This window comes from Accipiter gentilis, chromosome 12 (genome assembly GCF_929443795.1).
Source record: "Accipiter gentilis chromosome 12, bAccGen1.1, whole genome shotgun sequence".
Lineage (NCBI taxonomy): Eukaryota > Metazoa > Chordata > Aves > Accipitriformes > Accipitridae > Astur > Astur gentilis.
Genome location: NC_064891.1, coordinates 25,418,407 through 25,444,075, shown reverse-complemented (window position 1 = coordinate 25,444,075; position 25,669 = coordinate 25,418,407). Strand labels below are relative to the sequence as shown.

General features: G+C 42.0%; 1 protein-coding gene across 4 annotated transcripts; it reads right to left on the bottom strand.

Annotated features, from left to right (window-relative positions):
- Positions 1–1,134: 1,134 nt before the first annotated feature.
- Positions 1,135–24,060, bottom strand: ABCG2 (ATP binding cassette subfamily G member 2 (Junior blood group)). 4 transcript variants are annotated; one of them, XM_049814848.1, is made up of 16 exons: positions 23,818–24,060; positions 17,770–17,982; positions 15,813–15,872; positions 15,209–15,323; positions 13,914–14,066; positions 13,338–13,495; positions 12,416–12,567; positions 11,859–11,963; positions 10,132–10,382; positions 7,566–7,648; positions 6,352–6,441; positions 5,606–5,730; positions 4,306–4,460; positions 3,283–3,372; positions 2,501–2,598; positions 1,135–2,026 (listed from the first exon to the last, which is right to left on the bottom strand). In XM_049814848.1, exons 2-16 carry the CDS (start codon positions 17,973–17,975, stop codon positions 1,876–1,878), a joined length of 1,992 nt encoding a protein of 663 aa, XP_049670805.1. In that variant the 5' UTR covers positions 17,976–17,982; positions 23,818–24,060; the 3' UTR covers positions 1,135–1,875. The 4 variants fall into 4 exon arrangements, with proteins under 4 accessions (XP_049670805.1, XP_049670804.1, XP_049670803.1 ...); XM_049814847.1 differs by lacking the exon at positions 23,818–24,060 and adding an exon at positions 19,083–19,550 and having other exon boundaries at positions 10,132–10,379; positions 17,770–17,984; XM_049814846.1 differs by lacking the exon at positions 23,818–24,060 and adding an exon at positions 19,083–19,549 and having other exon boundaries at positions 17,770–17,984.
- Positions 24,061–25,669: the final 1,609 nt, after the last annotated feature.

Here is a 25,669-nt window from a genome sequence, read left to right as displayed (position 1 = left end):
CTTACACCAGTGAAGAAAGAAGAAACAGGACAAGGCGGAGACTTACAAGAAAAGGGTACATGAAATGTATATAAGGAATGTAACTGTAACCAAAAGTTACGGCAGTTGGTGGAGCGCAGACTCCCCTGCCGTCCAGCGCTGTATTTGCTCATATTCTACTTGCTATAATTAATAAAATTTTAATTGGATTATGATCCCTTGTGGTCGCAATTTATGACACATATCATTAAATGGATCTTCAGGCGACAGCTGAACACGTGTCAGTCAGGGACCCGCTACGCCCAGCACCTGCGTTCAGAGAGCACAGCCCAGCGTTTGCCCGGGCAGCAGCCCACCCGGGGACCTGCACTGGCCGGCCGAGCGAGGGGCACCTGAAGCGGCCCAGCCCGGCGGCGACAGCCCCTTCCTCCCCTTCCCGCCTCTTCTCCTCAGAGGAGCGGGCGCGGCGGCGGCGGCGGCGGTGATTGGTTGCGGTGCGGGGGGTGGGGGGCGGTGCGCGCCTGCCGACTAACGGTTAACGACTGGCCGGGCGCTGACGTATCACCGCCGCCCTCGGGTAGCGCCTTGTAACCGAGAGCCGGCGGAAGGCGTGGGCGCGCGCGACAGGGCCCACGCGGCGCCACGCGCCGCATTCTCCCCTTCTCTGTCGTCTCACAGGGCAGAACCTCGGCTCGGGGCCGCTGGGGTAGTTCAACTACAATGCAGAGGCTGCGTACAAGGAGAAAACCGGGTCAGCTACAAGACAGAGAGGAAAAGCCGCGCGTGTGGGGTTTTGGTAGGAGATGGCAGGTATGCTGGGGAAGTCCTACAGCTGGGCGAGGGTTCCCCTGTAACGTTACCGTGCTGCATGTGCACCTCCTAAATAAACTCAAGAGCAGGGATGACTGGTAAGGAGTCCATAGGCCATGGCCAAAAGTAAGCAACAGGTCTTTAAAACAGAGCAAATTTTATTGTATGAAATAATAATAACGGGGAGCGATAATGGCAGAGATCCTTGTTGGAAGTGCTGCCGCATCTGTACCACGCAGAAGGAGTTGCGCTACTGTTGCTGCGTACGGCCAGGAGAAACGCTGGCCGGCCAGGAAAGGGTCACTGCAACCTGTGGGCTCCTACAAATGTGGTTCCATCCTGATTAGCTGTACAGTTGACATTGGTCACCATAAAAAAGACTTAAGAACTCAGGATAGCAGCAATAACAGGACAGTGAAGATGACTTGCAGTTATGCAGAGAAAATGCAAATTTCAGTACAAGGATTATGCAAACTGGCAAAGCAAGTAAGTACACAGTCACCTTTATTTAAAAAAGCGTTTCTATCACTTGAGCTTGGTAAGAAAAAACTTGATGGGCTCAATCAAGTACATTCTAGAGCAGTAGCAATTCCCAAATAGCAAAGGGCATGAGACATGCACTGGGATGGAGAAGGTGTTTTTGTTGCTGTCTCACATAGACTGTGACCTCATTAGCAGTTGAGACTGCACTGGTGTCCTGATAAGCATCCCTTTGGACTGAATTACTTGCCAGTGAATGTAGGTGCTAATTAAAGTATGGAACTATTTTTTTTCAGGTTAAGCTATTAAATATTAGTTTCATTGTTTAACAAATTTGTAGCTAGAACATGCAGAAAGACTGAATAGTCTCTTGAAAAAATGAATAGTTGTACACTTTTTATGGCAGAGAGAACTGAGGCATGCTAGACATTTCAGCAAAGTACATTAATACTAAGTATTTAATACACAGGGATGGCATTCACATTGCTGACTTGTGTAACCATAAACAGAAGTACAAAGAAAGGTCTCTTCAAAGAAAATCAAGTCAGTTGCACACTCAGTTTATCAAACTACTGAACAGTGAGAATTGCATTTTTCATTCTGGTTTTAAGAGAACTTCTTCATGAAGTGCAGTTTCAGGTATGCAAGGGTAAGGAATATTACTGTCATGCAGGCAAGAGCCAGGTGGTTCTGCCACAGGCCCCAGCTACTCACATCAATGCCTTGATTTTTCAGATACTCATTTCCTGTGCACCACCTATGGATAAATACACACACATTTATAAACTTAGTCGGTTTGAAATATCTAGGAAGTTGTAGTGTGATTTCATGTCTACAATAGGCCAGGCAAACACCAGCTATATGTTACTATTTTATTTTCTATTTTTAAATTTGTTTTTCTTGTAGCTACAGTCAGTTTCTTAGAGGAAGCTGAAATGGATTTTGTGAGGCTGTATAATTGTAGTGCGTGTGTGTGTGTTTCAGTAAACACAGTTTAAAGAAAAGTGAGAAGCATAATGTCATTTATTTATAGTGTTATAAATACTAAATATGACAATAAGCCAAATATTCTCTGCAGACAGAATGCAAAAACCCAGTCAAAACTTCATTTCCGATATAAAAACTCTCAGATTCTGCTGGTCGTCATTGAGTATCTCACAAACAGACTAATGCTTTAGGACTTTTTAACTTACTAGTGGTGGGATTCATTTTAATGTACCAAAATACTTACGGCCGGCTTAGCTGTCGATAGTTATCATTGCTGATTAAATTTGTGTCGTTACTGCTGCTACAAAAGTTCAGATCAGTCAATTCATTGATTTGTAAAGCCTTTTAAAATAAAAGAAACAATGACAACAGAAATTAGTAGGTAAAGGAATGATACATTAACAAGATGAGATATAATTCAATTCAAATTTATTCTAAAAATGTATCGCTACTTATTATGTTGGTCAAATCCCCATTTTTTTAACCGAGCAGCAGGATTCTTTTAAGAGAGAAATGTATGCAGTCCACATCCTGTAATGCATGCGTGTCACCAAGCTTTAACACCTCCCTCAGGCTAGACTATTTCTGCACAGGTATATTAAAGCCCAAATTTCTCTGTGAAACATCACCCTGGCTAAAATTATCAAAAATTAGGAGAAAAGTTTTAACTTGACAAGTTTTTGATTGATGGAAAAGAGAAGAATTGTTTTTTAGGGATAACATTGTTCTTTACTGTGTACCATTTTCATCCAACTGCATTCCAGTGGATGTAGTTGTTTAGTGTTCCTTTCATATGAGGTGTTTCCAAGTTACAGAAATGAGCTCTTCTAAACAGCAGTGGGTGCTGGTTGATGAGGAGCCTTTCTTGTTTGAAGATACTGCACTATGTTCTGAGGTTGCTGTATTTAATTAACTTACCTTTTGCTCATTAGCCCATAAAGTTTGGAGTTTTCTTTATCATGAGTAAAGACATTTCTTTCTAGCAAAGCTTTTCCAAGTCTGTACCCAGGAAAATACAGCACTTACTGTCATTCCGTATCGAGGGATGCTAAAGTATTTGAGCCAGGAGAGCCAGGACATGATGCTTGTGAGATTGACCAGCAACCCAGAGAAAATCTAGAGGCAAGGATTACAAAAAAGCCCCAACAACAACAACAAAACCGAATTAGAAATTACATGCTGTTACCATGTGTTCTTCTCTAGCTCTTGACTTTGCTTCTTCAGATTAAAAACAAGTAGGAATGCATTTCTAAAAGAAGAAACTCTTTCAGTGGAACAACAGGGGAGAGGGAAGGAATCATTTCTGTTACCCAGCTTTGGGCCATAACCCCATGTGGTCCTTCGCCTGAAATGAGTAATGGGGAATACTTTCACCTACGCATTAAACCCGGATGCTTCCCGTCTGTGGCTCCCACATGGGTTCACATGAACTGTCTGCTGTTACTTGCGTGTGTGGAGCTGCTGGACGTGTGCACTTGGTTTTTCCTTGTGTTCCCTGAGTCTGAGGCAACATGTTTTTGGGCTGTTGGTTCAGCACTGCTTTATTGTTTATGGTGCCTGTCTTCGAACTGCAGCTGTTTGTGTGTTGTCCAGTTCTAACATGCCTGATGGTTGGCTCTGCAGCTGAGGAGGGCAACTATGGTAGTGGTCTCAGAGAGCAGGAGGCTGCAGATCCTGTCCTCAGCCAGCCAAATTGGTCTTTGGCCAAAGCTAAAGGCAAAGGAATGAAATGTAGCTCTAGGCCACTTTTCTGCTTTCCAGGCAGTATGCTGGTTGCCAGAGCCTCAGAGAAGAGGGCCAAGGAACTACTCTCCCTCTCCCTTGCACCCAGGTCCCCGGTCCTTGTTAGTTAAAAGGACAAATCAGAATATTCGACCCCACAGTATCAGAATAGTCAAATCAGACAAACCAGGATATTTGACATGCTCAACCCCACAGTTTTTTGCAGAATTCAGCTGAACTCTGTGCTGGTAGGATTTCTAGATTTCTAGATTTCAGCATTTCTAGGATTTCAGGATTCAGTCTACAAAACTGAATAATGTTACTCACAATCATAAAAACAAATGTGATAGTCATGAGCAGGTTTGCTACAGCGACCACACTCTGTCCTGCTGCAATGGCTAATGCCATAGAAGTGGCTGTATAGGACACCATCATAAGGGTAAACATCATTGTAAAGAAGGCTTCTACTGTTGGTTTCAAACCTTAAAGATCAAAACAAGAAGAGTTTCAGTATGATCCTGCCAAAAGCTCTACCATAACTTGAACACTATTCTGACTTACGTAGTGTATCCTGCCTACAGAATACATTTTTTCTGACAGCATAGGCTATGTCACTGAGACCTAAGACTGGAGTGGAGCTTGTGACAGCCCATATGTGTATGCCCTGTTAACAGAGGACAGGCTGAATAAGTAGTATGCCTGTAACTGCAGCAACACTGGAGATAGCAGAATGGGTAGAAGTTACAGTAATGTACTCCACACAGTCCAAGGTGAAGGCTTCGCTGTGGCTTCAAGTTGTCTATTGAAGGACAGATTTCTAGAGCACTTCCATGAGCAGTAGTAGTACAGCATTTTGCTTGTTTCCAGCAGAGAGCTCTCTTAATAGACCTAGTGGCCTTTGGGCATCTATGGATTTGGTAGCAAGGTCTATCTCACTCCAGTTTCGCAGTCTGAGAGCCTCTTGCTGGTGCAGACTTGTTTCCTGTTCCTTAGAGAAAAAAACTCAGACCAAAGCAAACTGTAATTATTTTAAATTTTGCTTGCACTTTCCAGCTTTTGGGACATCCCAAAAGGATGTTGTGATCTGAAACCTTACCCTAGGAAAATGGCCTGCTTGGGATGTGTTTTGAGGAAGATGTTTGAAGGCGGTCTAGAGTTGTAAAACTTGGTGCCAGCAATTTTCAAAGTCTGCTCACTAACCAGAAGGCATTTCACCAAAAAGAACAAGCTGATATTAATTTGCACAGTATTAAGCTCTTAAAACAAAACTTTTTCTTTGATAGCTGTTCTTGCAAGGATGGAAAAAGTATCTTGTAAAAGTCACTGGAAGCTAAGATGGCCATAAATTAAAAGGAACAAATCAAACCAATGTAGAAATGGTTATGGCACACCTCCTTCTAGGGACAGTGGAGATGAGACATGTCACAGATTCTGACATGAATACTTAAGTCTTTGAAAGTGTGTCTTTTCTGTAAACAGCATGGTATGCTAAAAGCAAGCATGGTAACCACTGCTGTGCCAATGTGCTGCTTAAGCCTATATAAATATACATGCACATACATAAAATGTGAGTGCCTTGTTGATTTATTGAGAAGGTTGTAATAGGACTGTAGGAGACCATACTTGCCTAACATGAAGTAAATTATACAGGTGAAGATGATGCTTGGTATAGTCCTCATGGGTATTAAATCAGCCATTAGCTTTGAGATGAAATATGCAGATGTTCTGTAGTACCCACTGATATATTCATGTCTGGAACACAGAGATATATACAGCATATTACAATTTTCATCACTAAAAACCAGTAAGATTATTTTTGCCTGGAGACAAATGAATTCTAGATCAAACTGGAAAAAAAGAGTTCTTTCATGGTTAGGCTGTAATGCAAATGTCCAGTGAGCCACATACTATAGTAATGGTGGCATTTTCATATGCAAATGAATATGGATACTTGTGCACATAATTTTTAGTAAGTGTCATGTTGTCAGAACAGAGAGAGGGTAAAGCTTAAATAATTTCCTTTTCTGTACAGTGTAATCTGCATAGCTTTAAAGAATCCAGTTAGATAGTATTTACTGTCCTCACTAGCAAGTCACAAACTTACTAATCAATTCCTAAATTGAGTATTGGGGGGGGAGGGGTCCTACATATGTTAATAATTTTAAACTGTGAGCCATTTGCAATTATAGGTACCGTTTGGGGGATTTGTAGACAACTCACTGACAGGCTCAAAGAGTACCTCTGCAATGAGCACTAACAGTGAAATAATTTGAAAACTCTGCACTAGTTGTATTTAAATGACAATTAGCTACAGCAGGGCAAACAAACTCTCTAACAGTAGTCCCTGATAACCTTTTTGTATGTTTTACTTACATAAATATCTTTTTTTCCACAACAAAGAGTTCAATAGCTGAGATGCTGCTGAAACACTGGTTGGTGGTCAGAAAGAACATTGCACCCACTCTACAAAAAGCAAAACAGCAAGCTGTTATTAAAAATGTGATGTAAATGTAGTGTTTCCACTACAGCGTATGTAAATCTGACCATAGTGCATGGAGCTCAGCAGTATGTGACCTCCCATCCCAAATTCCACAGGAAGAGGCTTGGCTGCAAGTCTGAGTCTGTAACAAGCCTGAAGTAGACAAGGTACGGGCAGTATTTGTTATTCACATGCAAGGACAGGATGTTCAGTGATACAGTCAAAGGATAGAAAATGAACTTATTTTCCTTATTTTTTTAAAATGTATTTTCCAGACACGTTAAAAAAATCTCAGTCTCTGAGGCATTTGCCTGATGTAAACTGTGAGGAACTGAATTAGCAATGCGAAAAGTTGTTTTCACGTTTTCCACTAAAATTTAAGGCTTTGCTTTCACACTTTCATATTCAGTTTAAAACTGGGCCATTTTTAAGTAAATGCTATGAAGTGTTTCAAGACTAAGAACCCAGAGCTTTCTTAGTTGCAAATGCATTTGTCGGGTCATGTACATACAGCTGTCAAACTGATACATAGACTAGAATAATTTTAAAATCTAGCTTTACGCACACCTTCTGACTTACTGCTGGTAAACTCAAGTGTGTATATAGAAGCAGTTGCAAGATCAAAGCTTTAGTTACCCAGTTTTATGTAACCAAGTCTGTATATTTTAATCTTTTTATCCTGGGGAAATCTTTGCAGAAAAGAAGTTAAAATGCTGCCATGCTGAATTAAGCCTTTTTAATATGTTGTCTGCTGTTCAGTGTTTTCAGCAACCTGACTGACACTGAAAAATGTCATCCTACAGAAGCAGCGTTACTCACTTCATTTGGACTGCTTGTCCAGGTTACAGCATGGGAGGGCAGAACTGCATCCCTCTCTCAGTTCTGCAGGGACCTTCCTAAAGGCAGAAGAATATTCTGACTTCGAAGTAACTAATGAAGGCTTGGCCTTACCTAGTGATGTGAAGGGAATCATTTGCTTTAAAGAGGTAGGTATATTTCACAAAGAGCTTATGGGTTCCTTCTCAGCCTCCAAGCTGTTCATTATCCTATTGCAACCATGAGGGAGCTTTATCAAATTTTTTGATATCCATTACCTAAACTGACTAACCTGTTTTGTAGTCCAGCGGAGTCCTCTTTAAGTCCAAAGAAAATGGCACCTACAACCAGTCCCAGGAAAGCTGTAACACACAGCTGAACATCAAAAAGAAAAGAAAAGTATTATTCTCATTGCTTTTAAAGCTTCGGTAGTTTTTTTGAAAGATGTAGTGTGTTAGTGTGGATTGACAGGAAATGTTTTCAGAAAGCAGAAAAGCTATCCACGCTGGGAAGGGAGTTGATGGGGCGGTTAGCAACCTGCAGCACAGCAGTACTTTGAGTTTTGTGCCACGGTATTCTTCTAGAGGTGTCTGGGAGACAACAGCTTCCCAGTGCCACCTGCCTTCAGTGGCAGCCAGCCACTGCTGCCTCATGCAGGCAAGGCACTGAGAGGGCTAGAAAGGAGGGACAGTACAGGAGCTTCAGCTGCTGCTGGCTCTTCTGTGGTGGCACTGGCAGGAGGGACGTTCCTGCAACAGTATCCCAGCTTTTCCCTGACCTCCTGCCAGGCCAGATCTATGACCTGAGGGAACTGCTCTGGGAGTGCTGGGAGGGTGCTAACACCAGCAATGGAAGGAGGACAATAGTAGGGGCTTGGCGGGGCTGGTTAGAAAGAGTAAATAACACCTATCCCTAGAGGAACCCCAGCATCATGTGCACCTCAGCCAAGCTCCTTTCCCCCAACACTGTTTCAGCCATTCTTGGATGTCGTGATCAAGTTAATTGGTGATGTATTGCAACATCACTCCTTTCTCCCTGCTGATACTCTCCACCATTCATCCTCCTTGGGACAGTCAGTGACTCCCCTGTCTGCTGTCAGTGACGAGGGTAACTTCAGCTTTAGGGCTGACCACAGCTCTTCAGTGCAGTGCTGCTGTGGGGGTTTCTCTGGAGCCATCTCAGTGTTACTCTGAGCTCAGCAACCAATAGCTGAAAGCAGTCTTTCCTGACTCCTGGCTTGGAGATGACAGTTCATTTTCATGCTCCACAGTGTGTAATTGCTGGGCTCTATCACACATCTTATTCACAAGATTGTTTTTTACAAGAGCAAGATGCTATGGGCCATAGGTATACTGACATTTGCAGTCTATAACACAATTTAAATAGTAAAGATAGCAGCTGCCTCAAGGATCTAATTTAAAAGACTTAAGTATGTACATCACACTTTTTAGTGCTAAATGCAAATGACAAAAATCTCAGCAAAACTGATGGTATCAGGTGGTTCTGTCATTTTTAAGTGTGAGCAATGCATGAATCATAATACCATAAACCCCTTGATCCATGGTACCCTATAACTAAGATCCTGCCGAAAGGAGCAAATGTCAGGGATAATTCAGCTCCTAAGCCAATTGCAGTGGAAAGCAGGGATCATATCAAGACCAGTTTGGAGCAGATTAATGAAAAAAAGGCTTAATGAGCCATGTACCTCTCAAAGAATGCTTGTAAAATCCATCCCTAATGAGGGTGGGGAGATAGAAAAGATTGTGAGAAACAAGTCAGGACCATTAACCTTGGAGTATTACAAGATCCTTGAGAGTCTAATTCTTGTCACAAGGTCAAGCTTTTACAAAGCAATTATTAAGGATCTCCATAGTATCAACATACAGACGCACACACAAATACTCAAAGCCTTTTAACCTCAGGGATTCTGGACTGATTTCCCCTCCACACTGGCTGTTTGTTCACTCATTGTATAAAACATGATGAAGATAATTTATATCCCTGGCTCAGGACCAATTTTTCTATTGGTTCCTCTAGAATTGCTGAGACTTGCACTGGGAGTTTTGCTGGTGCTGGGTCTGCAGAGTTTGGCTCATGAATTAGGGGATTCCTGAGGATTAGTCATTTTGCGGGTCAGCCAGGCATTCTTTATTTTTGAAGGCAATGTGCAGCTTTGAATAAATCAACACTTTTGGTGTGGATTCTTCTGAAAAAGCAGCACTAACAGGGCCAGTCATGTAGAACATGCTCATCTTCCATGGCAGGTGTTAGACCCTATTGTGGTCTTCATCACATCTTCTCCAGAAGACATCATTGCCATTACGAACAGTCAAATGCCCAAACAACACACACATTATAAGACTGTGAAAATATTTTTACACTTGAGCCAACTGCCAGCACTTCACTGTGTGCTGAAGTTTAATTAAGTATGGAAGTATAGTTAATTGTGCAAGTTAACTTTCCCTGGTGGGGGAGAAGATTTGAGGCCAAACCCCACAGTACCAATCCCGGACAATTAGAGTCAAGTCTGAAGAATGTTCCTGAGCAGATGTGTGAATCTACTTGGGAGATAATCTGCTCCTGGCCGGGAGCAGCAGAATACCCTGCTGGAAAAGATCCTGCCTCCCAAAGTCTTTCAGTAGTCCAAAATTAATTACTGAACAGTCCCTCATGCTGCTCATTTGGGAGCATTCAGGACACCTTCTAGTGAATCAGATTTCCAGACCTTGAACACTCTTTTTTCAGATGCTTACTGCAGTCAAAAGATCAAGAGGCAAAACCATCTCAATGACTTACCTAATACAGGAGTGGAATAAATTCAATGTATACCACAAAAGGGTAGATACAAATAGCGTTACCTGAGCTATGGAAGCTTGAGGGTTTCCTACCAGATTTTTAAATGTGCGCTTGGACACCCATTTCAGCTGATGAAGGAAGGAATTGGCATACGTGATTTGTCGGAAAACGGCTTTTGTTTTCTTTTTATTTCCCAAAGAAATATTCTCTAATACTGCTTTTGTTTCTTGGTAGTAGGCAGAGTTGGAGTATTTTTCTGCTAACTTCTCAGCCAAGGTTTTATCATAGTCAGTGCGTTCTTCAGTGCTCTCTGCTGAAAAGATTAAAAAGAAATATCACCATTTCTGTAAGGGATGGGAAGATTGTTTAGGAGTTAAGCCAGGAGAGTTATGTTGGGGTGGGAGAGTTACTAATGAACCAGAAGAATTAATACGTACATTTAGTTCCAGTGATTCATTGCACTCAGTCTCACAGCATGCAATTCAAAAGAGTTGGTATAAATAAGACCAAACCTCTGTGTTTGGCTGTGCAACCTGTCCCACAGGCAGCAGCGTTACAGTAGACTGACTAAGTAAACCCTTGTCTGCAGATGCTGCCAGTTTCAAACTTCAATCTGACTTCTAATCAAAAAGTGATCCTATCCCCCCACCTCCACCCCTGCTTTCTGTAAGTGACCTGCTTTGCAGATCTGATGAGATAATCTTAGACCTCCTAGACTTTTAAGTCCAGGTAATCCTGCATGTCAGTCAAACTTTTGAGTCAGTCATAAAGAAATTTCAGCTGGAGCTCCTTTTTTTCTCAACTGTAGTCCAGTGTGTGCTTTTCCAATGACAAATACAATGTGTGTTGCTAGCTGTAATATTAGACCCTGAATACAGCATTTTTGTAAAATGCTGGTTGCTTCTTTGGTAAAGATATAGGGAAACTGTGTTTGGGCACATAGCATATTCATTATTTCACTTCCCTTTTCATTCATGTGAAAAGAGAGCATGCTATTAATGAGTAGCAACAGACAGGATGAAGAAGCATGCTACTGAACGTAAGTGAGATTTGATTTCTTAGTTTGGGGGTAATTTCTGCCTTACCACAACTTCAGGGAAGTCTGGCCCCTCTTCCCACCCTACTCAGAGGAAGGAAAACAGTAATTTCATAACAGATAAACCATTGCATTAGGTTAAAAAATACAAGTCATAACTGCATCAAATTATGTCCCTAACTGGAACAATTGTCCTGGTTTATCATCTCTGCTTCTGCAGGACTTCAGCTGGTTTGCCTCGAAGATGACAGCAGCAGTTTCTCTGTGTTGAGAGGTAACAAAACAGTTTCTTATATTCCCAGACATTATAACTTCAACACAGGAAAATATTCTTTCACCTTTAACATCTTGTAATTTGAGTGTGACACAAAAGTATACAGGTCAGTTTATGAGGAAATGGGTAGCAATGATAAATTACTAAATACCTATTTATGAGAGGCAAACTATTCTTGCATAGACAGAAATATTTTATATACTAGGGCTGTATGTGAATTTGGTACTTATTCAGGTTATGCTAATTATTTTCCACGTATAAACAAAAATTATTTAGGAATGGTGTGTTGGGGTTTTTTTTTTCCTTTAAAGCAATACGGGTCAGCAGTACGTAATACTCTCATGCATACAAATAACCGTACGCTTGTACAACATGGTTATTGGTTGTTTGATATCTGTAAGTGATTTTTCTGTGTTGTGCTGGACACCTTCTGGCAAAATACATGTTATGATAATTTCACTCAGCTCTGGGTTTCATACCTGTGTTAGTTTCATCGGTCTTGCTCATTGCCACCGCAGTGGAGTCTCCATTAATGATGTCCAGGAAAAAGTCGGCAGGGTTGTTGTATGGCTCACACTCGTAGCCTGTGGTAACAGCATTACAAGCCCTAAGCGGCGGTTGTGTGACTGGCAGAAGACTGTGTAGCTGTCATGAACACAGCCACGCCATTCTGCCCATTGAGCAGCCATTACAGGCTTCAAAAGGTCTGTGCTTAGCCAAGAGATGAACGGCACTGCCGGACAGCTCTCTCAGTGAAAGCAAGGTGACAGCTGGCAATGTGCCCTTCTCAACCCTAGCCTGTGCTTTGTCTAATTAAGATGTGCCCAGGAACAGTTGATTAGAGGTCAGCCCTAATCATCCAAATCTGCACATGCATCAAGAGGTGAAACACCAAGAGAAATGCTTAGCCTGTTAGAATCCTGGGCTTGCTGCTACACACTATGCCCAATTCTGATCACGCGCTATTGGCATTTTATTCAAGTTAGTGCAAACTAAAGATGTTGCTGCAGTTGGCCCTGCTGTGCGATGTGCTCACCGATAGACTGGAAGTACTCGATGGCGTGCTGAGTGGGCCCATGGTACAGCACTCTCCCCACAGCCAGCAGTGTCACATTGTCAAACAGTCGGAATATAGAGTACCGAGGCTGGTGGATGGAGAAGATTATTGTTTTTCCTTGTTTTGCCATCCTGAATGTAAAGTGAAGAATGACAGAGATGTTAGCTTTGCAAGTTGGTTCAGCATTTAGATAAGAGAATTTGCAAGTTCAGTTAAGCCTTGGTTAAGTTGGATTAACTTGGTGTGCCAGAGAGGGGAGGGGGAAGGGGAAAAAAAAAAAGAAAAAGAAAATATTTAGGTTATATTTATAGTGTCTGTGTGAGAAAAGAAAGTTCCCTTTTGCTGGGAATGTTGCTGGAGGGGAAGGTTCTGCGAAGATTTTGATGCAGACAGAAAGCTCTGGAGAGAGGCATTTGAGTCCTCTTTGCTTGTAGTAAATGCAAAATGATGTAAAATTTGCAAATAGAGAGTGTGTTGTGCTTGTTTTCACAAAGATTGGCCTGATATTTTGTGATGGGGAAACAGCTAGCTGTGTTCTACCTACCATCCATATTGAAATCAATCACCTTACCAGACTGTACCACAGGGATTTTAATCACTTTTCTGGCCCAGGTAGACATGAAAATAAATGAAGCTGTCTGTGACAGCTATCACAGACAAACTGCAGTGCCGGCATGCACACGCTTTGTGCAAGGCACTTTGTGTACTGCTGTGAGCAGCTGCTTTGGAGCGAGAGAGTTCATACAGCCTTTTTCCTATCCTCTTTGCAGCCTTGGCTTGCTGGTAAACAATTACATCTGATTTCCCTGTTTGCTCATTCTAACTGTAATTTAAGTCAAATACAACTGAAATGTAGCAGAGTTGAGTGGTGAAAACAGGAAGCTGTTTCCCAGGCCATCACCTTTTCAGTAGCAGTAGGACAGCGTTAGCAGTACTGGCATCGAGTCCTGTAGTTGGCTCATCCAAAAACAAGATGGCAGGATCCGTGATGAGCTCCATCCCAATATTGGTCCTTTTCCGCTCTCCTCCGGACACCCCGCGAGTGAACTGTGTGCCAACCTGCCACAAAACAAGAAACTTGTCTCATTTGGCCTGACAACAAATACTTAAGTGAACAGCATCCTACCGATATGGCAGCATTTTGGAAGAGTTGTAAGAAATTTTGACCCTACTCTCAGGTACAGATGTAGATGTTACCTTACATGTAGGACATTTCTTAATGTTAGTATTACTTGAGGTGTTCTCTTTTGCTCCAACCACAGACTACCTTTCCCTTTCCCCACAATGTAATAGCATATGGCAGTATCATTGCAGAGTCCGTGCAGATTGCCATACATAAATGTTATTAATTATTGTATTACTGAAATAGTCTGTTTAATTTTACTTTTCTTTTATCTGCCATGCTAAGCCATTTGGTTAATTAAATAAATCACTTAATACTTGTTCATGATTTAAGCACCATATTTACACGCCTTACCTTGGAATCTGCCACTTTGCTCAAACCCAGTTCCTTGATGATCTGATTCACTCGTTCATTTTTTTCCTGTTCCTTCACTGACTTTGGCAAACGGAGTGCTGCTGAGAACTTCAAATTTTCTCTTACAGTCAGGGTTCCCATCACCACATCATCCTTCATGAAAAAAAAAAAATAGATACTTGGTGGTCGCTTAGCAATTTCTATTTTTTCCTCTGACAACTGCATCTACCTGTGTTTTATGTTGTCCTTGCATGCAGAGGGACAGTAGCAACCACCAGGACATGCAGTAAGGTGCATCTTCAATGCCTGTATTATAGCAGAGAGTTGATTTCATGCACATAATTATAAATGCCTTTATTTATAAAGCAACACAATATTGGAACATGCTCCATCATGCATGATATCAAAATGCATAAATAGCAACATATTAAAAACTATCCCTCATGTATTCTTACCTTATTCAATTTTTTGGAGGTGTTGAGTGAGATACGGAAGGGCTAAAGGGACCTAAGGAGCCGGTACAACTCAGGTTGCTATCACTGTATGTTTCTAAATGTAGCCTCAGTCCACTGCAGGTAAGAGCAGGGATAAGGAAGGAGAAGAGAGGTTGGGTCTATGTGGGGTAAAGTGAAGGTTTTCCAAGCTTGTTTCAGCAAAGGAGGAAGGAGGGTAGGTTTTTTAGATACTAGCTATTTGTCTTTTGCAAGAGGAATCTGTCAGATGTAGGAAGTTGAGGGTTACGTGTTTCTGTAACATGCTGACTGTACTTTTATAAGGAGTTTTCATGGATGCACGTCTTCAGGTCTTGATAAACTGCAAGCATGCAGTTGAGCATAGGTAGTAGGGAGTGGAAAGAAATTAAAATAGGGATGCAGTTTTCCTTCTTTTGTTCTTCACATGTCTTTCTCCCCAGCCCACCCCCGCAGGACAAAGGTTTTCTTAGAATGGGACTTATTGACGTTGTCCTGGGCAAGCAGAGATACAAGCTGTATATTACCAGAAAGCATCATATTTGGAAAATACTCCATGCATATTGGTAGCCTATGGCTGTTCCCCCAAATGGAGAACAAGGACGGATCCAAAGCATCCGCCTCCGTTGACTGTAGAGCATTAAGGAAAGAGACTCAAATACAAAGCAGAGTCTCTTTCCCAGTGAGGGTGGATGTGTGGAGAGTTGCTACTGCACCAGTCTCGATTCTTGGATCAAGGCAAGGTACTTGCAACACTGCAGCAACTTCTTACAATTGCAGTCAGAAGGGGACAATAAAATCCATAGAGTGATAAAAATTTCTTACCTGTACTACGTATCCAGAGGTACATTTAAAGTTGGCAGGCTGAGGAGCTCCATTGATCAAAATGTCACCAGAAAGCCCATGGGGATCCTTTCTTGCAGCCAAAATGTCGAGTAGCCTAGGAGAAAAGTTGATTACTTTGTCAGATGAGCATGTAGGAGGTAAGCTCTCTGAACCACAACCCCAGCGCCTGGAAGAAACAGTTACATAAAAGCATCCCATGTTAAACATTTGCTATTTAGAAAACCCCTCCCTAGCAGTTTTCAAGGGCTGAGTTTCTTTTGTCCTGGTTTCCTAAGGAACTGAGATCTGTGCTATTTCATAGTGCATTGCTGTCCATTTGTTCAATAATATGAACTTAATCTAGAATGATAAATAAAGATCGTGTATCAGGAAAGTGTGGACAAAAATTTAATTATATCTTTGTCATGTAAGCTGATTGTCTTTTTTGAATTCAGGTATTTCTCAGAAACCAGTGAGATTTGCACAGACCTAAATGAAAACAAAATCTTTCCCTTTACTGCTAAATCTGTCCATTACTGCTAAATATGTGCACGTTCATGTTCTCCTTTGTGTAATTTCTGTATAGGGCAAAGAGGGCACTTACGAAGATTTACCACTGCCAGTGGGTCCCAAAATTGCGTTCAGTCCTGGTCTCATGATGCCACTGTAAGACAAAACAGATAGGTTTTACAAAATAGATGGGATGTTTTTATCTCTCTTGGTGTTTCATCTGGTAGGCTAGTGTAAATTATCTGTAGAACTACCTTCCATATCCCATTAATTTTGGAATTAATGAAGCAAACAATATTTATGATCAGTCAAACTCCACCTTTATTTTTATTCCTAATTCAAGAACTAATCTTCATATAATGAAGACAACACAGAAACTTGAGCAAAAGGTAGCAAAACCTCTATGCATGCTTTTACCCTCCTGGATCTCTAGAAGTAAAGCACACGCTTTAACCACCTTCAGTTCTAAAGGTATTATTCTCTTAGCAGAGAGAATAACGGTCCCTGTAGACAGAACATACTAGGGATTTGTTTGTACTTACAGAAGCTGCCATTGATGGTTTCTCTGTATCCGACTTCAAGCCACATGAAACTCAAAAGCCAGATAGAAAAGGTTTTAAAGTATTTGAGGAAAAGTCCCTATAGAAATGATACAGGATATGGAAACACTGCTGCCTTTCTTTTCTTTTTGCTGAAGCATGTGAAAGCGTTGCTGCTATTTTTCCTGACTAGCCCCTAAAATCTGTGCTCAGCAAGCTTTGGTGTACACCAGAATCACGCTGCACACACAAGTGCCTGTCTTTATGTTATGATACCAGGTTTATCTTGAACTACAGTCTGGTACTGGTTGTTATCAGAAATCCAGGTAACAGCAATCTGAGTGTGGCTGTGGGTCTGGCCCAGTACAGCTGTTCTTAGGGTCTAAGGACATGCAGCCTAGGAGGCTTGGTTTTGCTCTTCCTGATGCATATTTGTTTCCTTCAATTTCTTATTGTGGAAATGTATGGTTCCACAGATTAAGAAGCATACATATTATACATATATTATGTTACATTATATGTTATTTTAACACGCACAAAAATATGTAACAAAACAAATGCAGATGTTGCATTTTCTAAAAGGGGAAAGCATTCATGTGTGTTAAACATTGGTCTTTTACAATAAGCCACAAGAGGGGTCTCCTGCTGAGATTGTTGCAAATGACCAGTGTCTGTCAATTAAGTTACCATAACATACAGTCTTGAGGATAGTAGGAAAGATTTTAAGAGCTTATGTTTAGGAGGTGTGGAAATTGCATAGGCAAAGAGCAGGACAGACAGAGCCACACAAAAGGGTGAATATTTATGATAGAAATTGGAGTTAGGGAGCTGAAAGTCACGGGTGACTTCAAATGGCATGTTGTGTGAGAACTTGCCACTTAGCTTAACTACTGAACTGTGAATGGGCAAACTTGATGCATAGATCATTGAACAAAGGCCATAATGACATGATTCCTTTACTGCAGTAGTGCTCAATGTTGGAAATAAAAACCCCAAAAGAGAAAACTTTACATCTCTTCAAAGTTAACCTAATCTTCATTTATATTGCTGTCTTAAACATTTTAAGTTAAAACCCCCCAATTAACCTTCCCAAAGGGCACCTCAGGGAAGGAGACGCAAGCATTGAGGACCGGCTGTTGGTATCTCAGTTAAACACCATGGAACACTAGGAGGCTTGCCAGGTAGTGTAAAACGACCACAGCTGGCTTGTGTGCACCCATGCTGATAGTGGCCAGGAAAGCTGTCCCTCCCTGGGGCCGGGGGAAATGGCGCCCAGCAGCGTGAGCTCTCTGTGTACAGGCTCAGCTCTAATGACTGAGGACCAGTGGGGCCTAGCAGGAAGCTTAAGCACAGCTGATAGCAAACACAAAGCAACCATACACACATGTAATTTTTCTAAATCTTGATCGAATTCTGTATATTGTGCTTAGTGGTTCAGTGACATGAGTGGACTCAGCTGTCCGGACAGAAATAAAACACACACATACTCTAAAGAGATGTTTAAATACGTACTTGACATCTCTCAAAACTTCTTTATTGGCTGTTTTTTGACAACACAGGAACCCAGTCTTCATCTTCACATGGTAGCAGATGTTGTGGAAAGTCAGTACACTTCCTCCCCTGCTGGCTAAGTCTGGAGAGCACTGCTTTCTGCTGGGGATGCCATTTGTATTCAAGTCTGACATCTGAATACTTAGGTGTGGCTGGCCTTCTGCCATTTTTTTCCTCTATAAATGAAAAAAATGGGAAGCAGGAAGACTTGATTAGGTATGGAGAGGAAAGATGTGTCTGGTGGGTCCAGTCTTCAGCACTGGACCTGCTGTGGGCCTTGCAGATGTCCATCTAGGTCTCTCTCTTTCAGATAGACGTTTGGGTCTTGTGGGCTCAGACCTTGAGATGACACAGAGCTGATGCAGAGCTGGGTCTGCCATATTGTTTCACACCACATGCAGTGTTAGGATGATAGAAGAGTCTCCCTCCACCCTGACGGTCTGTTGTGGTGGGTTGAACTTGGCTGGCCACCAGATGCCCACCCAAATGCCCTCTCAGGTGAATCTCTGCTCCAGTGCCTGGAGCACCTCCTCCCCCTCCTTCTTCACTGACTTGGTGTCTGCAGGGTTGTTCCTCCCACATTTTCTCACTCCTCTCTCACAGCTGCTGCACAGCATCTTTTACCCTTTCTTAAATAGGTTTTCAGAGAGGCACTGCCAGCATTGCTGACACACTCGGCTTTGGCTGGTGGGAGGCGGCTGCACCTGGCAGGGGCAACCCCAGCTCCTTTCTCACAGAGGCCTCCCCCAGGAGCCCCCCTGCGGCAGCACCTGGCCACAGGCACCAACTGCATCTGTTCTCCTGGTACAAGGAAGTAGGTACCTCTCATGGCGGGCACTAGCAGGACATTATGCTCTTTCTGGAGGGCTGCCCCTGGCAGAGAGGTCTGTACACAGACTGTACGCTTGTTAGAAACCATGGGTACAACAGGTGACTCACTGAAAGATTGGCTTAAAATTACTGAGGTCCAAAAGGACCTGGCCTTCTGCCCGTCCACTTCATCAGACTTCTTTCTAGTTTTGAATGTGCTTAGTTTGCCCATTAGATACTCTTTTAAAGGGGTGGTTTGAAAGTAAAGATACTCCTCCTACCTCTAGCTCCTGCGCAATGGTAACAAAATGTAAAAATTGTTGGTTTATTTTTTTAATCAAAGTAATTTTGCCAAGGGTATGGGAACTTGGAAACTGACACCACTGCCAAGTAATTCTCTTCCTTAGATTTGCTTTCCATGTAAAAACTAGACAGTAGTTGTAGAATAGTTAAAACTATCTCACCTTCCTTGTCAGCCAGTGACAGTGCAGTGCTCCTGCCTGTGAGCCATCCACCTGCACCATCGCGGCATCCCCAGCTGCCCCTTGTGCCTGCAGACACTCGTCCCCTTTGTGCTTCCTAAATGGCACATGGTCATTTAGGTGGAAGGCAGGATCATGCTGACTCATCGGAGTCTAATTACTTTAATTGTCACTAGGGGAAATGTTAGTAATGCAGTAGCTCATAGGAACTGAGAGGGGAGATGAGCAGCTAGGAGCTCTGGGACTCTGGGATTATCAGTCCCATACCTTAGCATAGTTATACTGCTTGCAGCAAGGAAGAAGGCCGTTTCAGACATACTGAATGAATTTGAGAGCAGATAATAAAACGAGCCTTGCAAAAAAAGCCATTTAATCTAATGCAGTCATATGGTCACATAAAAAAAGAAGCCCTTATCTTGTTGGTTTCTTAAGGTTGCTTGACAAACAGCTGAACTCTCCTTTGTGGCTATCAGTGCAGTGAAACTGCTGGAAGCCCTACTGTCAGCAACAGGCCTATCTGCATGTACAGGCTGGTCCATCTGTCTCCCAACGATGCTATCCCAAATCTAGCCCAAGGTTGCTTCTTCTGACAAAACTGCAGTCTTCTGTGCTGGCAAAAATGTAAGGTCTTAATGTTTTAGTAATGAGTAATCTTGGCCCAATTTGCCTACAAAGAAAAGAAACTGTGTTCCAAATATAATTACAATGGGACTAGCTTTAATCTGAGCTAAAATGGATTTTGAGTAAATTGAACATCAGTTAGATGTGGAACATTGAAAGTCTGGAGGCCTTTTATTGATAAACTGCTTACACTCTTCTCTGCTTGTGCTGGAGAAGACTTAACCTACCCACAGGAAGGCAGCTAATCTTATAAGGCTATTTATACAGTAGTTTCTGGGCTAATCTGGCTGGACATCAATCATTGCCATTTGGAAGGATGCTTTGGTAAAGTAGAGATGTGCATTCAGAACCGCAGTGGGAACTTTTCAGGTAAAGTCTCACCGTACACTGAGCAGATGTTTGCTAGCATTCCAAGCAAGGTACCAAACACTCAACCACAGAGTAAACACCACAGACAGACATTATAAAATTTCTTGAACTGTTTGATAAACAGCAGCACGATGTGAGTGCAGAATTCTTCACATGACAGTGTGACTCTGACCTTGATATATCACTGCATCTATAAGATACCTTGATATATCACTGCATCTATAAGATATCTAGATCAGTATTTTACTTGATCAGATTTTTTTTCTCAGCTTAATGTTTCAGTATTACTGATGTAATGTTATGAGCAAATGGGGGAGTATGAGGTGTAGCCTGACCTCAGGCATTATCAACAGAATAGTTAAATTCTTCTTTGTTTCATTTGGGTTTGTTGGTTTTTTCCAAAGACTAGCATAAAAACCTAACTCAGCACTTGCACTGAAATTTCAGAAATGCTCTTTAGAAAACAAACTTTTCATTTAGGAATGAAATGGATTCAATCTTCCAGACTGAACTTGACCGACAGACAATAAGCACAAGACCAGAAACTATTTTCATAGATACAGGATCACACTACTTTCACAGAGTCGTTCTTAAGAACAGACAGTACATTGAAGTTAAATTTAATTTACCAATTGAATTTACCAATTGAGTTATGATTAGATTGCACACATCTTTGCAAAGAACACTGCAGAAGCTAGATTAATCAGCTACGAGAAGGATTGGACATATCCATAGCAGACAGTCCCTCAATGGCTATTTAATACAGCTGTCGGCAGGAAAACCTCCAGTTCAGGAAGGTCTGAGCCCACTGACTGCCCAAATCTGCCAGAGAAAAATAGCGTTCTTTGATATTGTCCCTTGAGAAGGCATTGGTTACTGGCAACTATAAGTAGAGGTTGGATTCAGGTCTAGCTGGACCTCTGGTGTATATCGGCATGGCCCTTCATGGCTGTCGTGTGCTTGTGCTGCTTGCAGTGACAGGGTGAGATGCTGTAGGTGGAAGACACGAATTTGTCTGTGTGCTGTTCCTCCTGATGGCTGCCTCTTCAGGTAAAGGTGTATTTGTGGGCATATGCCATTTAACAAAGTAAAAAAATTCTATTTCACATGTTAGGTTAATACTGAAAGTAGCATTTTACACTTTCAGAGCTACTAGACTTTATTGCAGAAAGAAATTGCAGAATACTCATTCGCTTACAACTTGGTTATTTATCAGTTTCTCTATGAAATCTGTGTTAGCCTTCTCTCTTCTCAAAGGAGCATAATGGTTGCAAGGACTCCCATCACAACAGCTCCTTGAAATGACAAAATGAGAGAGTTCTGGACATGATGGTGGGAAGGGGCCTTGGGAAGTCCCATAACCCAGCTTTTCCCTCTGAGTAGGACTGTCGCCAACAGGAGATCGGGGCAGCTGTTGTCTTTGCCTCAGTGACTCGTGTAAACCTGTGAGAATGGTGATTTGGATCTCAGCTAACTGTGTGCTGAGAGAAGATGAAGTGCTAACAGTGAAAATAATGCCTGTGTGCTAGAGTTAGGCTTTTGATTTGCTTTTCTTTTTTGGAGACCCTTTTTTCACTGTGGGGTAAGTACTTGCAGTGAGATAAACAGTTTGGTATTTTACAAACCAACCTTTGCATTTCTCATCTAGCAATAAACTTCACCATAGGAATACAGGGGCATGCTCCTTCACAGCTAACATAATTGTCAGCTGTTGCAATTGCTCCTTAGGAATGGATTTTTTAAAATATTACTTTAGGCCTTGTTTAAAAAATTATTTATTGCATTTATTATGACATACAGCCATGAAACGTTTTAAGTCAGAGCATGTGCAGGACAAAGAAACAACAATTATGAATGTTAATCAATCAAATCAATTTCTATGCAAACTAAAATTCTTTAAATGAAGTTTCCTAGGATTCATTGCCAATGACTTACAAATATCAACTTTAGATCAGAAATGAGCAGGAGATTCAATGACAATATGTACTGCCTGCTGTATTCAGAAATATTTGTTAATATGATAAAGAGTTTCATATCCTCATCATATGAACTCTGGGTATAATACATTATTTTTGTATCAGCTAAATATAAAATTTATGAACTCTTTGGGTATTTTACAAATTTAATTTGTTTTCCTGACTCTTTCTAAAATATTTTTATTGCCATTGATTTCAGCATCAATTTCAGTTCAAGCCTAATAGAAAAACCTTTTCTTCAGAGATATTTAGTCTCAGAAAATTTTGTCAGAAGGCAAAGTACTGGATCTTGAGATTTAACCTTTTATTAATGGGAAAATGAAACTGCTTCCTTAAAAACTATAATGAAATCTCTTTGCCTGCTATTTCAACACATGGAAAATAAAACTCAGTACGGTCACTTTCCTGTGTATTCTTGTGAGTTTTATAAAGTACAAAGTCTCATTTTCCCTACATATTCAGGGGCACTAAACAAAAACATAAACCACCAACAAAAGGTACCACAGAGTTCCATTGACTTAAACCTACGTGAACCACAGCAATACCATACCTGGGGTCTTTCAAGCAATTTCAGTACACCTATTTGTATGCATTAAGATACACTGTCTGTATAAAAAACTAAGTAGCATTCATTCCTGCCAGTCTTCCTGCAAAGCTTTTGGTATTGGAGGGATTTGCAGTTCAAATACAAAAAACAGTACCATAGGAGTAGTAGTAAAATGGGAAAATTCAGAAGTGCATTTTAATTGATTTTTTTTAAATCCCGGCAGTTATTCAGGGCATTTCATCTCTATAGAGAATAAGCATAGAAATTACTTAAGGAGGAAGAGTTTGAGAGACCCAAGAAGCTTTTAGCAGTTTTCTAAAGGAAACTGTCTCAAACCCTTTAAAAAAAATAGCCTGTTTTCTTTTTGTGAATACTTGAACCTGCCAGAGAAACCACAATTAAGTGAGCTATTATTTTTCTTATTTCTAATGGGTACAAAGTTTAGTCTTGCAACCTGCAAGCTGAAACAGTACCGTATGTACTACAAATGTGCGTTTTAGAGTTTGGATACATATAAATTCACAGAATTTGTAAGTATACTTTTTTTTCCCCTCTTTAGTTGCATGCATTTACAGGGATGTAGACTGGCCAGAGAATGGATGTGGGCATGCAAAGAGGACGGTACAGCCTAGTACTGCCAGCCCAGGACCATATAGTCCTCTTTCACGTGTAGGACATTAAAACCATTTGAGTAAATAAGGATAATGCGATTCAGGCAATCTGTAAGTTAATTGCTAACCGATTTACTAGGGATTTGTAACCTAACTTCTGTGAAAAGAGCCCTGTGTGTTAATTGGGGAGCGAGTAAGCAGTGCAGGTATTTGCATGTGTGTTATCTGTGGTGTATTAATATGCATGGGCAAACTCCGAGTATGGTAGTTCGTGCAAAATATTCTAACTTTTCACCTTTTTACTGGTTTTACTTTAAGCCTTGAAGATTTTGTCCCCAATTTATAAAACATATTTTCATTAATTTCTTGCCAAATTTCTCAGTAAAATCCCTTGAAAAGCTGGGAAAAGGTAAGGAAGTGTTTTGCTGTGTTTTCCTTGGCTGTTGGAGGAAAACAGCCACTAATTAGATTCTAAGGAATCTAATTCCTTAGCAATGGCAGAGAAGGCAATTCATGGAGGAGGAAGCAAGCCACTACACCGAATTAAATCTATCTCAGTAAAAAGGCTGAATTGCTGCTACCGACTCACTTACCAGCAGCAGGTCTGGGTCAGCACTGCAGGGCTGCTGAGGAGGTGGCAGAAGCGGTGGAAGGGAAGCAGGAGCCAGGAAAGAGAAGAGCGTGGTGTGTAGGAAGGCAGCCCCGATGGCTCGCTCAGCTTGCAGGGCAGGATTGTCCCACCCGTCTCATCACGTTTGCTGCAAAACGGCAGTGAGCTGGGAGCTGGGCTCCCTGTGCTCCGTCACCCCGGGGAGTCTCCACCCTCTCCCTGCGCACTGGGGAAGCCAGAGGGCTTCGTGGGGAGGGCAGGGCCAGTACGAGCCGAAACCTTAAACTTTTTTTCTTTTAGCTGAACAATTTGTAAGCGTGCTGCAGCGCAGCACCTTGTTGGGAGCTGCCCCAAACCAACCGCATCGGTAGCAGTGACATTTGAATGAAGTATAGTATCTCCACCTGCCAGAGGCTCGCAGTGATGGCCAAGTCTGGCAGAGCTGGCAGGGCGTGATGAATGCCAGCATGGCACGTCCGACGAAGCACAGCTGGTTGTGAAGTCTTCTTCCCCAGTGGCCTGCAGACTACCTTGGTATGTTTTCCTTCAGTTCAAAATACCTGCAATAATGCAAAGGCTGTACTGAACCCATCACAGTGGGGTTTTCACACAGTAATATGTGGGCATGTAATTGATGCTATGGAGGGAACCAAAGCTGAGGCAGCTGTCGTTATATGAGGTGGGGTCATTGGTCCCTGGCACATTCTGTCTGCCTGGCTGGGCCTGCTGGGCAGCGCAGGTCACAGCTTTCCAGGAGCAGCACTGATGACAGGCATGCCGCTTCTCCCATTTGCTCCCTGACTTGGTTTTGCTTGCCAGGACAGCTGTAGCTTCTGAGTCCAGTAACCCCAAAGGTGAGGTTGGCCAGACTCAGGGGGATGCTGAAGGAACTCCTTCAGTTCAGCTGAGCTGCCTGCACTTCGCCAGCGTCCCAGGCACGATCCTGTGGAAGGGCTCTGCCAGCACTTTGACAGGAGCACGAACCCATGTGGTCGCAATCGTTCTCCTTGGCAGAGGGATGCAGAAGAGCACGTTACAGATGGTTTCCAGTTAAAAACATAAGCTTTATGCTCCCATTTTTCTAGCAAGACTCATCACTAATTAGTAAATACCAAGGCTGCCTGTAAGACCTGACTGGGTCAGAACATCACAAGGCCAGCTTTTTTAGGTGGCTGTAAACGGGGATGCGTAGGTATCTCATAGTTCAGGAATCACGCTCCTGGGATCTTTTTCTTTCCTTTATCAGTAATTTTATCATAATTAACTCTGTTCTTTGTTTATACAAGAATTAGAAGTGTCCTAGCAGCTAGTGAAGACAATTGCTTAGTCCCAGTAGCATTTGAGAAGGTGCACATATGACCAAATAGATGCAGAAATACTGTTAACTCATTCAGGGAGCATATTTACAGTCTGGCCCAGAAACTTAAGCAGACTGTTTGTCATATCAGATCTGGGCTATTCCCAGGCAAGTCAGGAAAAAACAGAGCATTTGTGCAGGATGCAGTCAGAGGTTAGCTATCACTCTCAGCATGACTGGCACTCATGCTGAAACAAAACATAACGACAACAAAAAAATGGAGATGAAAACCTGTAGTTGTTTTGTTGTCACAGATACTTGCACTACTCTTAAAAACCAATATGATTATTTTTTTTCGTTTTAGTTGTGGACACAGGTATCCTTGAGATCATTTCTGAATGGGTCAATACACAGTTGTTCCTATCTTCAGACATGGAGTAGACTATCTAAAGAAAAGACACAGCTCATGCTTGCATTACAGTCTAAAGCATTGAGTGAAAGGTATTCAGCTTGTTTTTCTGCAGTTTTCAGAGGTGGC